The sequence below is a fragment of the Eubalaena glacialis genome, chromosome 2 (genome assembly GCF_028564815.1).
Source record: "Eubalaena glacialis isolate mEubGla1 chromosome 2, mEubGla1.1.hap2.+ XY, whole genome shotgun sequence".
In the NCBI taxonomy this organism is placed as follows: domain Eukaryota; kingdom Metazoa; phylum Chordata; class Mammalia; order Artiodactyla; family Balaenidae; genus Eubalaena; species Eubalaena glacialis.
In genome coordinates, this window is record NC_083717.1 from 120,668,412 (window position 1) to 120,684,281 (window position 15,870).

General features: G+C 44.8%; 1 protein-coding gene across 2 annotated transcripts in view; it reads right to left on the reverse strand.

Moving 5' to 3' along the window:
* Nucleotides 1-15,870, reverse strand: part of SLC7A8 (solute carrier family 7 member 8) — a 57,523-nt gene that overhangs the window by 26,916 nt on the left and 14,737 nt on the right. For both annotated transcript variants that reach the window (XM_061180640.1, XM_061180639.1), the window contains 2 exons: nucleotides 8,824-9,028; nucleotides 7,600-7,751 (listed from right to left, as the gene is read on the reverse strand). In XM_061180640.1, the coding sequence (XP_061036623.1) occupies nucleotides 7,600-7,751; nucleotides 8,824-9,028 (357 nt within the window). The remainder of the gene's footprint in view (nucleotides 1-7,599; nucleotides 7,752-8,823; nucleotides 9,029-15,870) is intronic.

Below are 15,870 nucleotides of genomic sequence, written 5' to 3' on the forward strand. Positions count from 1 at the left end.
CCCAGGGTCCCACTCCCCTTCTGTTCCAGAGCAGGCTTTCGAGCAGCATCCTGGGGTAACCACCCTGGGGAAGACTTACAACCAAAGACCTGCTCAGCATCTCAGGGATTTGGAGAGGACGTGGAAGGCAGAAATAGAGACAAAGCATTGTTAACTGCTCAACACAAATGCTGGAGACAGTTAAGTAGAAACATATTTCATTTGAAACATTTAATTTTGATTTGTAGATCAACTAGATTTCTCCCTCTTAGTAGTCAATCAGTCAACACGGCCGGCTGATTCTACTTCTAATCCTTTCTTGTTTTTGTCACCTTGTAACTTCGTTTTTATTTTGGGCCACCACCTCTTTGGCCTGGAAAATGCTTAGCCTGCTGACTCGTCTCCCTGCTTCAAGTGTCACGGTCTTCTTCACTCAAATGTGAAACTAATCATGTTACTCCTCTGCACAAACTCCTTCGGTGGTTCCTTGGATGAAGTCTGCTCTTCTCTGCATCTTATGTAGAATCCTTTACGATCTGGCTCGTACTCACCTCTTCTGCCTTATCTCCCGTCTCTCTCCTAGGCCTCACCTACACAAAAGTACTTGCTTTTCTCCAACAAGTCATTTCTTTCTTGACTCCAAGTCTTGCCCATGCTCTTCCCTCTAGCTGGCTGTTCTATTGTATGCCCACCTGGAGACTGCCTACTTACCTTTCCAGACTCAGCTCAATCTGGGAACCTTCCCTAGCACTTCTGTCCCAACTCTGAAGCACCTTTCTCTGTGTGGTACATTCTTTTGTCATCACATTATATTGTAATTATTTGTTTGTACACACATCTTTTCACTAGCCTTTAATCTCTTCCAAGACTCTGTATAAATAATGCCTCACCTCCACTCAATGTAGGAGCTCAGTATGGTAATTAACTGATGGATTTGCAGTTTCTTTTTTCCTTGGAAATCCACTTAAACAGGTGACCCTGATTTGTTCCATCTGCCAGAAACCCAATTGAGTGGATTTTGTATAACTGTACCCAATTCATGGCTGAAATTTTGAAATGGGACTATGGGGTCTCTGTGTCTGTTTGCGTGTTTGTATATGTCTATATACATGTGTTATAGATGTGTGGTATTTTCTACCTCCAAGCGGTATTGCCAAAATTAATTTGTAAAAGAGCTCCATTTAGTTGGCTTAAAGAAAATTAAGCACAGGGACTTCTCTGGTGGTGAGGTTGTTAAGAATCTGCCTGCCAATGCAGGGGACACAGGTTTGATCCCTCATCTGGGAAGATCCCACATGCCATGGAGCAACTAAGCCCGTGCGCCACAACTACTAAGCCTGCGCTCTAGAGCCCATGAGCCACAACTACTGAAGCCTGCGCGCCCTAGAGCCCGTGCGCCACAACTACTGAGCCCACATGCCACAACTACTGAAGCCCATGCACTCTAGGGCCTACGTGCCACAACTACTGAGCCCACGTTCTGCAACTACTGAAGCCCGCACGCCTAGGAGCTGAGCTCTGCAACAAGGGAAGTCACCACAATGAGAAGCCCGCACAGCGCAACAAAGAGTAGCCCCCGCTCGCCACAACTAGAGAAAGCCCGCGTGCAGCAACGAAGACCCAACGCAGCCAAAAATAAATTAATTAATTAATTTAAAAAAAAAAGAAAAGAAAAATAGCTTGGCATGATGGTTGACTTTGTCTAATGTCTCAGGAAGTTTTCATGGGTAATCTAAACATTAATTGTTGGAAACAAGTAAATTAAATAAATGTAAATGGGATAACAGTTTTTAGGTGAACTCTTTAATAATTATTATGTTTTATGGTATGTCCACTTAAAAATGGTTTCTCCAAATCTTTTAGTAATTTAAAACTTTGGAGTTTTGCTAAGTTAAATGATGGGGATTCACTGAATGTCTAGATCACTTCCAAATAAGATAAAATACTGAAACATTAACTGCTAAAGAAGTCTAAGTTTACCTACTTCTGTCTTATTACAGAAAAACTAAAGAAGTTTACATTTATTAAAAACATGTCTTGTACCGCATTGAAAAAAAAGCATTATGTTATGAGGAAATGTATGGTTTAGAAATTATGATATGCATTCATAAGTTTGCCAATCAAAACACTACTGGTATGACACTTTACATGTGCTTAACAAAGACGAAACAATTATCTTTTTTCTCCCTACCTGATGTCTCTAAAATTTGGAAACTCAGTGAGTACTCTTATTTTCATGGCAATATAGTTATTTGTATAAGTTCAGTAAGAATCTGCTCTCCTTATAACATGATACAATTAGAAATATTGGTTATGGGACTTCCCTGGTGGTCCAGTGGGTAAGACTCCGAGCTCCCAACACAGGGGGCCCACGTTCAATTCCTAGTTGGGGAACTAGACCCCGCATGCATGCCGCAACTAAGAGTTCACATGCTGCAACTAAGGAGTCCACATGCTGTAACTAAGAAGTCCACATGCCGCAACAAAGATCCCGAGTGCTGCAACTAAGACCCAGCACAGCCAAAATAAATAAATATTTTTTTAAAAAAAGAAATATTGGTTATATTACCAGGGCTTTGACTGGATTGTCATATTTGAGAAAGACATACATAGAATTAGATGTGACCAGACAGCTTTAAAGAACTAAGGTTGACTTCATGGAGCCATAAAGCCCCTTGGAAAAACAACCTGGTACCTCGCCTTCAGGGTTCCCAGCAGCTTTACCAGGTGAGTAAGGAAAGTTCCTTCCTGGCAAGCACAAGAACCTCAAGATAATTTTGGGAACCTCAAGGAGAGAAAAATTCACCCAAATTCATAGGTATTACAGGGTGAATCTAATGTCATGTCCTTGGTGTGGCTTCCTGGCCTCGAGAGGCAATTAAAAGTTCAATCTGGCAATTCCTTATGAACAGTTCCAGCAAAGCATATTTTAAAAGGCCTGGACTTATGTAAACAATCAGGCCAAGTTTAATAAAATTAAATTTATTTTACAAACAAATGAGTCTTAATTTGGCTATCTTTGGTAAAGATGAAGGTGATTTTAGAGAGAGAGAAAAAATTATGTTTCAATAGAAACTTAATACACGCTTACGGATATTAGATTCTAATTCTGTTAATCATCTTTGAGGTTTTGTTTTTCTACCTGTAAACTGGACTGGATCCTGAATTCTTCTAGTTTCCTCAAATATTTGGCTACAACTCTCCAAGCTTACATTTTCAATTTTTCTCTCACTTTTGACTTGAAATTATTGAGAACTAAAGCTGTCCTTTTCTTGAAGCCCTACAAACTGTAACTGAACAACCTGATATAAACTTAAGCAAGATCACCACAATAACCCACGTTTAGACAATCTTTGTGCCTATTGCCTTGTAAGCCACTCAGGAAGTTTACCTGAACACCAGATGACATCACAAGAGATTTCAAACTGCAAAAGATGCTTTGAGCCTAACATCTAGAAATCTCAGCTGGCAACTCTCAGGACTCAGACACTGGGTTTATAATTTGCTTCAACCATTAACCTCTATTTTTCTTTGTCTCCACAGAAATGCCTCTTATTAAATACCTGGTTGCTTATACCCTGTAGGCCTAACTTTGAGTGCCCACCTGCATCCCCACCTCCTGAAGTGAGTAACTGAAGTGACCTATTGTCAGGACTAAGAGACTCGTTCGACGAGATGTAAAGCAATCTATCAACTCAACTTTTGGACTGTGACAATTCTAGAAGAAGTTTCGAAGGCGAGACTGTAGGGCACCAAAATGTGCCACCCCAAAATGTCTCTGGCATGCAGATTAGTTCAAGCTGAAAACAATCAAGGCTCAAAAGACTCAGGAAGAAATTTTGCCCTTCCCCCACAACTGCCTAAAAAGAATTTAGATAGAGGACCTGTTCCCGGAGTAGTGCTATCACCAGAGATATCAGCAAAATGTGGGCTGGGTGGTGGGGAGATTAAAGATTAGAGTCCACTCACTCTCTGCCCCATTGTCTCCACATGGCTCAGCAAACATTTTTTACCAAACATTTGCTTTTCATTTTCATGTCAATTACCTTCCTCCCTTTGAAGTCCCAAACCTCTACCCCAACATTCTCTTTTGTCTTTAGCTGAAGGTGGTATTTAAGGTGAGGGTTTTGACTATTTTGGCGAGTTACTCAGTTTTTCTGGGTCTCTTCTAAGTATAGTTGTTATTAAACTTTTGTTTGATTTTTTCTCGTTAATCTGTCTCATGTCAATTTAATTCTTAGACCAGCCAGAAGAACCTAGAAGGGTAGAGAAAAATTTCTTCCTTCTCAACAATATATACAAGGCTGATGAGACACGCACAGCACTCTTTGGGGACCAGGGGAGGGCGAGAAGACAACACTGTCCAGGTACCTGAGGTGATATGTTTAGTGCATGGGAATGAGATGTTTGGGGCTCGAGAATATGAAACCTCAAAGGAAAATGAACTGAGAGTAAGGGATTTAGAAGTTAGTAAGGACTGTTGAACACTCTGATGTCAAGGGATTAATTTGTAAGAGATTTGCAAAACAACACACACAGGTATCTACCAAAGCATCATGCATCATGCATCTGGAAACTTCCTGAAGAGGAACTGCAAAGCAACTCAGGGTTAAAAGTAATACCTACAGTGAAATCCTTAACCTTCCAAATCACTCAAGGAAGGAGGAGAAATCTGAAGCCCTGGAAAACTAGCCTCTTCCGGAATCATAGTAGAAAGATAGAAAACAAGATAAGAAGCATTTTTTTTTTTTTTTTGCTTGTGAAATGCATGCAGGGTACTCCTTTCTCCTCAGGGCAAGAAAGGAGAAGGAGCTTCTTTTGTACAAGGCATTCAGGAAGAGGGGGACTTGAATGAGAAGAAAAGATTCTAATTCAGATGCTGGATGTGACCCCAGCCCCAAAAGAGAGGAAGGAGGTCGGGAGCTGCCCGAGTGAAAGGTGGCCCAGTCCCCAAGAGAGGGGGGACAAACAGAAGGAAAACCCATAGTTAGGGAGCAGGATATACAAATGGGGGACCCCAGAACACCTGGCGCTCCTTCTGTGTCACTGGGACCACTTTGTTTATAACTAGAAACTCAGGTAGTAGCCACAAGATATGGCTAAAGGATAAAAGTGCAAGCTGCAGAAATAACTTGTCAAAATGTATGTCTATATACCCAGATGTGTGTGCTGAGAGGTGCATTTTACTTAGAATTATTAGGATACCTATCCATTGTTACCAGGGCTCCTGGGCAGGGGAGAGGGGTAAAGATAAAGAGGAAGCTTTCCTGGTCAACTCTCTTTATATATTACTTGACTCTTACTTAGAGAATATAGTCACTTACTTATGAAATAAGAAAGGAAGGAAGGAAGGGAGGGAGGGAGGAAGGGAGGGGGAGGGGTAGAGAGCGAGAGACAGAGAGAAAGAAAGAAAAGAGAAATACCCAAGCAAATCACAAAAGGAAGGTACCAAAACCAAGTTCTAATCCCTCCCATTCCCCTGCTTCCTAACTCCCTCCTCCCACTAACATACTTGCTCTGGAGAAGGGAGAAAGGCTTTTCATTTCATTAAAATATAAAAGACGTTCTTTTTTTACTGCCTGGTGGCTAGGGATATTTTGCTGACTCAGCAGTGACTAATCAGCTTTGACCTAAATAATAGAATAACTCAAAGTGGCAGCTGCAGTTGCATAAGCTGGAGCCAAATCTGCAGTTCCTTCTCTCGCTCTCCGCCCCCCTTCACTCCCTTCAGGCTCTGAGAAGGCAAGCCAGTTACAGCAGGTTCTTTCTGCCTCTCCGCCAGCATCCGGCCATTCCCACCGTCCTTTCTCAGCCGATCTTTTCCAAAACTCTAGAGGGTCTTTGCGCAAGGAGTCACCTACCTAGACTTGGCGGGTTTGGGGAATGCAAAGGAAGCCGTGGGGTCTAGTTGCCCGGGGAACTCTACCCTGTGGCCTGGTTTCTATCCTAGGGGAGGACTGAACAGCCTCAGGGTTCTTGATTTATAGTTGGAGGGTAAGGGTGGCCTGTTGCCTGAGATACTTTAGCAGCATCAGCAGGAAAAAGGAAACTGTGTCTGTGGGCAGGAGATGCTGAAACAGCAGTGGCCTGCACTTTGTGGTCCCCCTTCCCACCCTCATTAACCTATCTGATGGCAGAAACAGCCACTCCTCCTGCATTCCCATGCCCCCTTCCCCCTCCTCTCACCTCCTGCAGCTCCAGATCCAGCCAGCAAGCAAGGACCAAGTGACTATCCTCGTGACCACCCTCGGTGACTACACGACAGGATCACGAGGTGCCCGATGCTGTGCTAAGAACACTCTTGTCTTGGGCAATCCTTGCCACGGCAACGTACAGCACACGCGAGATCTCAGCCTCATCTCACGGGAGGTGGGCCGGTGACCTGGCCAAGCACTGGCTGCACTTAGAAAGTGGTGCGGAGATGCAGGCTCGGGAAGCCCGGTTCTGGAGCCCACATCCCTCTGCCTCCAGATCCACGAGCAGGCCCAACCGGCACAAGGAGTATGCTCCAAACAAGTATGTTGGCTCCACAGTGCCACTTGCCTAGATGATGGGGTCTATCCCGGGGCTGCACACCACTGCCAGTGAGGGCACACACCCCTCAGGTCCCACCCCTGCTCCTAGGTGGGCGAGTGACCCCCCCTCCCCTTCCCATCAGCAGGACAGAAGGAAGTGTCAAGACCTGGGACAGAGTGTGACCAGGATGGTCACTGCCCTCAGCTAGGTGGATGTGTGCTGGAAGGTGTGGGAAGGCAGGGACTGAGCTGACTCTAGAAGTGGAGCCTCTGAAAAAGTCCAAATACTTACTTTAGAAATTAGTTTTTGGCTAAAAGGTATAACATACCCCAATCCATTGAGATCCCTGATTATCAGAGATTAAGTGTTGAGACTTCCTAGAAATACAGGTTGCCAAACTTCTCCATAAAGCCTCTCTAACCTATTCCGGCTCACAGAGATCTTTTCCCCTTTTCAGAATTTTTACTGCAATTGAATCCTAACCATGGAATCTGTCTATATGGCTTTTCTGCCTAGTTAGACAGAAAACTCATCAAGGGCGGGGACCATGGACATGCTATTTGTTTTCTCCCAACTCACACCTTTGCACTCTCCTCCCAGAGAGTTTTAAGATGTGAGCTGGCAGGTTGAGAGGCCAGAAAAGTCTTCCCATGAGAGGCAGGGAGTCTCCAGCGTGGTGTGTGCGCTGGAAAGAGAAGGAATCACCTTGGCTAATTCACTTTCCTGGCTCCGTTTCCTTTTCTCCTCTAGGAAAATTGTAATACTGGCCCAGCTTACCTTATGGATTTGTTGTGAGGCTCGGGTCAGATGATACAAGTGAAAGTACTTTATTTGATGTAAAGAACCCTGCCGGTGAAAATTACTGTGTCTATGAACAGCTATCAATACTTAAGTTTCTTCTTCTTCTTTTTTTTTTTAAACACCAGATAATTATATGTGGAATCCATTTGTCCACAGCATGCAAATCGGAAACTGAAAAGTAACAAGGAAGAAAAAAAAGGAGGGGAGGAAAGAAAGAGGGAGAGGAAGGAGAACCAGAGATGTGTAGACCACGAGGAAGGCTAGAAGGCGCCATCCTGAAAGCAAGGCCCAGATGGCACTTACATAAGCAGATGGCAGCCAGGAGGCGAAGGCCAGACTCTGGGGCGAAGCAGGTGGGGAAGAGCGGCTGCAGCACATAGTTGGAGAAGGTGAGGGCGATGACAGCCTGGTTGGTGGGGTAGATCACCAGCACAGCAATCCATAGCCTCAGGAACCTGGAGGGGGAATGGGACAGGACTTGAGCCAAGACACCAATAAAGACCCCCGCTCCCATTGCCTGGCAGGGCAGGGATTCAGAAGCCATCAGGGAAGCCCGGGCAAGTCACTGGGCAGTGTTAGGAGAGGCAGGTGGGCCAAAGGCGTGGGGTTCCTTTTTGTTTTCAGGGATGCTGAGGAACCCAGCCACCGCTCAGACGAGACACCTAGCCCTCTGCAATGACGGTAAATTGGTTTAACGATGAAAAGCTGTTTCAACTAGTACTGACACACGTCTTGGTGTCCTTTCTCTCTCCCTGCTCCTTTCATCATTTCATCATCTCTTCTCTACCACTCTGGCCCCCAGCATCCACTGGTGGAAAAGAAAATTTGCAACCCCAGAATCTTCACAGCCAGGGCATGCTAAAGGTGTGGCCACTTAAGCAAGTGCCAAGGGGAGGCATCGGCTGGGGGTTTGAGGGGGAAGTGTCCTCCACGCCCTTGGGCCCCTTGGTGAGGGTTGAGCTCTTCAGTAACAGGGCTGCGGGGACTGAGGAAATTCAAGATCAGGGTCTGGAATCAGGGAAACCCTTATCCTTGGTAACATGAAAAGTACCCCGTACCTTAGTGGTCACTCTCATTGGTCAGGATAAAACGGCTTGGTTTTTGTGATGTGCTTTCCCCGCGCATCTCCAATCAGAGTTGTCATTTAGTTCTACTTGTTCTCACTCATAGAATCTTGCCCACTAAGGTCAACAGAGATTAAGGGAATTCCCTGGCGGTCCAGTGGTTAGGACTCCATGCTTTCACTGCCAAGGGCCCAGGTTCGATCCCTGGTCTGGGAACTAAGATCCCACAAGCTTCATGGCGCAGCAAAAAAAAAGAAAAACAGAAAACAAAAAACCCTAAACAGAGATTAGAACTACAGCCTGGTTCCTCTGCCACTCTCAGGGGCATCAAGGGGACACAGGCTGAACTGGCAACCATGACTTAGAGGCAAAAGAGGAATCCCAAGCTCTAGCGCTCTTCGGCATGCTGGAAAGCCCGGGCCTCGGCTTCCGGGACCGCTCGGTCCCCCGCACATCCTCTTACCCAGCCAGTCCTCCAAAGATGTCCTTGACGTAGGAGTAGTCACCTCCAGATTTGGGGATGGTGACCCCGAGCTCAGCATAGCACAGGGCTCCCACAGCTGTGATGAGGCCTGTCAGGATCCACACGATGAGAGCAAGGCCCACAGAGCCGGCGTTCTCCAGCACACCTTTGGGTGAAACGAAGATTCCGGAGCCAATGATGTTCCCTGCAAGAGGCACCAAGGGTACCAGGGGAGATGGTACAGTCAGTACAGTTGGCAGGACCAGCACCTGCAGGGGCGCTCTCACCTTTGATCTGATGCAATGCCTTTGGGATGCGCTAATCCCCTCCAGGCAGGTATGTCTAGCAATAATTCTCCTTAGAAGTAGGGGAAAGAGGAGCAGACAATGGACACGTAGAGACCAGGAACTTGGTCGGGTACTTTACATGCGTCATTTAATCCTCAGGACAAGCCTATAGAGTCAGATACCATTTCTCCCATTTTACAGAGGAGGAAACTGAGTCTCGGAGATACCAAGTGCGTTGCCCAAGTCCACACAGTAGTAAGTGGTGGTGCAGATTGAACTGACTGGGCTGAACGTAGTTCAGCCAAGGTGGTGACAGAGGCCTTACTTAAGGCTGGCTGGAAATGGAAGGGCTGGAAAAAATGGGCTGTTCTGAGACCGGCTGCCAGTAAGAAAGCTTTAAAAATGAGCTGAAGGGTAATGCCTTTGGACAGATTGTGGTCACACCCTGTGCCTGGGGGTCTTCAAGACCGACGAGTATGGACAGCACCCCTGGAGGCTGGCCTCTACCCCAGACACACGGCCCCACCCTTGGTGCGGAGCATGAAATAGCCCTATAAGAACAGCCCTGGTAGTTTGGAAGTGGTTTGTCGGGGTGTAATATGTGCAAAGTCTCAGCACTATATTCTTCCAAAGGTCACTCCCCTCCATTGTCTCATGTGCCCCTCACAACCACCTCATGGAATCAGGAGGAGGAGGAAGTACAGGCGTTTCTCTCTATTTTACAAACACAGAGACTAAGACACAGAGGGGTTAAGTGGCTTTCTCCAAATTCCACAGCTACTGGTAGGTAAAACTGGATCTAGAAGTCGGTCTCCTGATGCTTAATCCAAGGGCTCTTTCCACTAATCCACTTCTGTTCTGTGTGCAAGGGGATGGTGTGCTCCTGAGAGGTGAGGCTGGCCCCAGGGACTGAATGTTGGCTACTAGGATGTGTGTGTCGGGCGGGGGAGGAGCAGGAGTGTGGAGGCAGCTCCTGACTTGTTCCTTTCTAAGCTTTCCTTTGTCCACTTCTTATGGGTCCAGGGATCAGGGTCTGCGGGATAGGTGCTTTGAAAGCTCCCTCTTCGTGCCCCACCCCACCAAACTAATGAGGGCCTGAGGGAAGAAGCAGAGACTAAATAGATCCAGGTCGAAATACAGAGCTGGCGGCCAGCTGAGGCCAGTTGGATTTGACAGTGTTCTGAGGACACCTCAAATTCCCACCATCTCTCTTTAGTGGTTTGGGGACCTCCCTGGCAGTCCAGTGGTTAGGACTCTGAGCTTCCACTGCAGGGGGCTCGGGTTCGATCCCTGGTCAGGGAACTAAGATCCTGCATGCTGCACAGCATGGCCAAAAAAAAGAATGCCCTCTCTCCAGTGGTTTGGAACAAGTTCTGGGCTGAGTAAGATGCAGAGTATACGATTTTATGCTCGAATTTCAAAAACTGACTTTCGGATCTCAACTACAACTCAACCTCAATCCAGTCCTGAAACTTTCACTTCTAAACCAAAATTCAGTCAAAGGGGAAGAGAAGAGAATATTCACATCCTAAAAGCAGTAATATTTCATTCTTTCGGGACGTAGAATATGCTGCTCCTTTTCAAACTAAAAAATTGCTGCGTGAGATGAGTAATGAGAGAGGGAAGGGCCCAGGAGAAGCATAAGAACAGCCAAGCAGTGAGACTGAAATACGAAGAAATCGGAGGGCCTGGGGCCACAGCTAGATTCCGATGGGAAGGAGGCACATTTATGTCTCAAACAGGCCTTCTTTCCCCTAGTGCTAACTCTATCCCAACAGAACAGGGCTGCATATAGAAGTGAAGCTAAAAGAAACAATCCCTCATGTTCAAGTTTGTGATCTAAACATCAGGCAAAGAGAGAGAGAAAAATGAGATCCCAGGTGCCACCAGTTCTTAAAGGCTTTTCCTTTTTTGGTATTTTTATTTAAAGTCCTAGGCTTGGAATGAGAGGACACCTTTCAGCCCTGCTCTGTCCTCAACCTGTCCCCATGTGTGCTGTGCATGGATGTTGGGTCAGTGGAGACTAAAAGGGCCTCCTGGTAGCATCCCAGGACTCAGGACACAGTCACCCTGTCAACTGACCCTTCACCTGCCACACTAAACGTGAGATGGGATTGCTGATAGTGCTGAAAGGTAATAGTAAACTCCTTGCCTGGCAGGAATTTATCAGAAGAGTCATCTGTAGGGCATTTTAAAGCCAGCCAAACAGACAGCAATAGAAGGTTATAAAACTAGCTCGAGGGGTTAGAAAAACAATCAATACGGGAGAAAAACAAGGTTTGACTTTGGTCTTTAAGGTGCCGAAAGGATGGTGGGGAGATAGCTAGGCAGTTCTCAGAACCAGGAATGGCTGCTGCCACAGGGAAAAGGGCGGTGGATGTTACTGAAAAGATTCCATCTTCTCAGGAATGAGGAGTGTCAAAGTTCCACTAAGGTTCTTAGAAAACACCGCAGTGGAGATGAGTGAGCACTTCGGTTCTCCAGCTTTTGTTCTGACATTTCCACAGTACGTGCCCCTCCCCATCACCCCACGTGGAGGGTGGGAGGTGCAAGACCAACAGCCCTTTTCAAGGGTCTGACTACTTCCTGTCTCCCCTGGTTCTTGGATAACGTGTCCTTCCATGGAGCTGCCATAGTAGATGGTGAGGGTTGGCATTGGGACAAGAGTTCTAGTTTTATAAAACTTGAGCTCTCCCCATCAACAATCTTAATTTTGACCAATTAAAATGACAAAGATAAAAGTGGAAAAAAAATTGAATTATGCTAACCAAAACTGAGCGCTACGGGATGGGAAGGAGAGGGAGGAATGCCTTGCCCTGATTCTAGGAAGCCACTACCTAGAAAACCAGAATCAGATGTCTCCTCCCCCTTAGCGGCCTCTAGAACTTCTACAGGGGGAGGAATGTCACTCAGAGCACAGCTAGGTACTGGAGCCCAAAGAACATTCACATTACATTTACTTAAAAGTGATGCTGGGACTTCCCTCGTGGCGCAGTGGTTAAGAGCCCTCCTGCCAATGCAGGGGACACGGGATTGAGCCCTGGTCCGGGAAGATCCCACATGCCATGGAGCAACTAAGCTCGTGTGCCACAACTACTGAGCCCCCATGCCACAACTACTGAAGCCCACGCACCTAGAGCCCATGCTCCGCAATAAGAGAAGCTACCGCAGTGAGAAGCCCACGCACCACAACGAACAGTAGCCCCCACTCACCTCAACTAAAGAAAGCCCATGTGCAGCAATGAAGAGCCAACACAGCCAAAAATAAGTAAATAAGTAAGTAAGTAAGTAAATAAATAAATTAGACTACAATTCTGCAGCCTGTGGAAGGAAAACCACATTCACAGAAAGACAGACAAAATGAAAAGGCAGAGGACTTTGTACCAGATGAAGGAACAAGATAAAACCCCAGAAAAACAACTAAATGAAGTGGAGATAGGCAACCTTCCAGAAAAAGAATTCAGAATAATGATAGTGAAGATGATCCAGGACCTCGGAAAAAGAACAGAGGCAAAGATCCAGAAGACGCAAGATATGTTTAACAAAGACCTAGAAGAATTAAAGAACAAACACCTAGAAGAATTAAAGAACAAACAAACAGAGATGAACAATACAATAACTGAAATGAAAACTACACTAGAAGGAATCAATAGCAGAATAACTGAGGCAGAAGAACGGATAAGTGACCTGGAAGACAGAATGGTGGAATTCACTGCTGCGGAACAGAATAAAGAAAAAAGAATGAAAAGAAATGAAGACAGCCTAAGAGACCTCTGGGACAACATTAAACACAACAACATTCACATTATAGGGGTCCCAGAAGGAGAAGAGAGAGAGAAAGGACCCAAGAAAATATTTGAAGAGATTATAGTCGAAAACTTCCCTAACATGGGAAGGGAAATAGCCACCCAAGTCCAGGAAGTGCAGAGAATCCCAGGCAGGATAAACCCAAGGAGAAACACGCCGAGACACATAGTAATCAAACTGACAAAAATTAAAGACAAAGAAAAATTACTGAAAGCAACAAGGGAAAAACGACAAATAACATACAAGGGAACTCGCATAAGGTTAACAGCTGATTTCTCAGCAGAAACTCTATAAGCAAGAAGGGAGTGGCACGATATATTTAAACTGATGAAAGGGAAGAACCTACAACCAAGATTACTCTACCCGGCAAGGATCTCTTTCAGATTCAACGGAGAAATCAAAAGCTTTACAGACAAGCAAAAGCTAAGAGAATTCAGCACCGCCAAACCAGCTCTATAACAAATGCTAAAGGAACTTCTCTAAGTGGGAAACACAAGAGAAGAAAAGGACCTACAAAAACAAACCCATAACAATTAAGAAAATGGTCATAGGAACATACATATCGAGAATTACCTTAAACGTGAATGGATTAAATGCTCCAACCAAAAGACACAGGCTTGCTGAATGGATACAGAAACAAGACCCATATATACGCTGTCTACAAGAGACCCACTTCAGACCTAGGGACACATACAGACTGAAAGTGAGGGGATGGAAAAAGATATTCCATGCAAATGGAAGTCAAAAGAAAGCTGGAGTAGCAATACTCATATCAGATAAAATAGACTTTAAAATAAAGAATGTTATAAGAGACAAGGGAGGACACTACATAATGATCAAGGGATCAATCCAAGAAGAAGATATAACAATTATAAATACATATGCACCCAACAAAGGAGCACCTCATTACATAAGGTGAATGCTAACAGTTATAAAAGAGGAAATCGACAGTAACACAATAATAGTGGAGGACTTTAACACCTCACTTACACCAATGGACAGATCATCCAGACAGAAAATTAATAAGGAAACACAAGCTTTAAATGACACAATAGACCAAATAGATTTAATTGATATTTATAGGACATTCCATCCAAAAACAGCAGATTACACTTTCTTCTCAAGTGCACACGGAACATTCTCCAGGATAGATCACATCTTGGGTCACAAATCAAGCCTCGGTAAATTTAAGAAAACTGAAATCATATCAAGCATCTTTCCTGACCACAATGCTATGAGATTAGAAATCAATTACAGGGAAAAAAACGTAAAAAACACAAACACATGGAGGTTAAATAATACGTTACTAAATAACCAAGAGATCACTGAAGAAATCAAAGAGGAAATCAAAAAATACCTAGAGACAAATTACAATGAAAACACGACGATCCAAAACCTATGGGATGCAGCAAAAGCAGTTCTAAGAGGGAAGTTTATAGCAATACAAGCCTACCTCAAGAAACAAGAAAAATCTCAGATAAACAATCTAACCTTACACCTAAAGGAACTAGAGAAAGAAGAACAAACAAAACCCAAAGTTAGTAGAAGGAAAGAAATCAGATCAGATCAGAGCAGAAATAAATGAAACAAAGAAAACAATAGCAAAGATCAATAAAACTAAAAGCTGGTTCTTTGAGAAGATAAATAAAATTGATAAACCTTTAGCCAGACACATCAAGAAAAAGAGGGAGGGCTTCCCTGGTGGCACAGTGGTTGAGAATCTGCCTGCTAATGCAGGGGACACGGGTTCGAGCCCTGGTCTGGGAAGATCCCACATGCCGCAGAGCAACTGGGCCCGTGAGCCACAATTACTGAGCCTGCGCGTCTGGAGCCTGTGCTCCGCAACAAGAGAGGCCGCGATAGTGAGAGGCCTGCACACCGCGATGAAGAGTGGCCCCCACTTGCCACAACTAGAGAAAGCCCTCGCACAGAAACGAAGACCCAACACAGCCATAAATAAATAAATTAAAAAAAAAAAAAAAAGAAAAAGAGGGAGAGGACACAAATCAATAAAATTAGAAATGAAAAAGGAGAAGTTACAACAGACACCGCAGAAATACAAAGCATCCTAAGAGACTACTACCAGCAACCCTATGCCAATAAAATGGACAACCTGGGAGAAATGGACAAATTCTTACAAAGGTATAACCTTCCAAGACTGACCCAGGAAGAAATAGAAAATATGAACAGACCAATCACAATAATGAAATTGAAACTGTGATTAAAAATCTTCCAACAAACAAAAGTCCGGGAACAGATGGCTTCACAGGGGAATTCTCTCAAACATTTAGAGAAGAGCTAACACCCATCCTTCTCAAACTCTTCCAAAAAATTGCAGAGGGGACTTCCCTGGTGGCACAGTGGTTAAAAATCTGCCTGCCAATGCAGGGGACATGGGTTCGAGCCTTGGTCCAGGAAGATCCCACATGCCATGGAGCAACTAAGCCCGTGTGTCACAACTACCGAGCCTGCACTCTAGAGCCCGTGAGCCACAAGTACTGAAGCCCACATGCCTAGAGCCTGTGTGCTGCAACAAGAGAAGCCACCGCAATGAAAAGCCCACGCACCACAACGAAGAATAGCCTCTGCTCACTGCAACTAGAGAAAGAGTGCATGCAGCAATGAAGACCCAACGCAGCCAAATTAAAAAAAAAAAAAAAAATTGCAGAGGAAGGAACACTCCCAAACTCATTCTATGAGGCCACCATCACCCTGATACCAAAACCAGACAAAGATACTACAAAAAAAGAAAATTACAGACCCATATCACTGATGAATATAGATGCAAAAGTCCTCAACAAAATACTAGCAAACAGAATCCAACAACACATTAAAAGGATCATACACCATGATCAAGTGGGATTTATCCCAGGGATGCAAGGATTCTTCAATATATGCAAATCAATCAATGTGATACACCATATTAACAAATTGAAGAATAAAAACCATATGA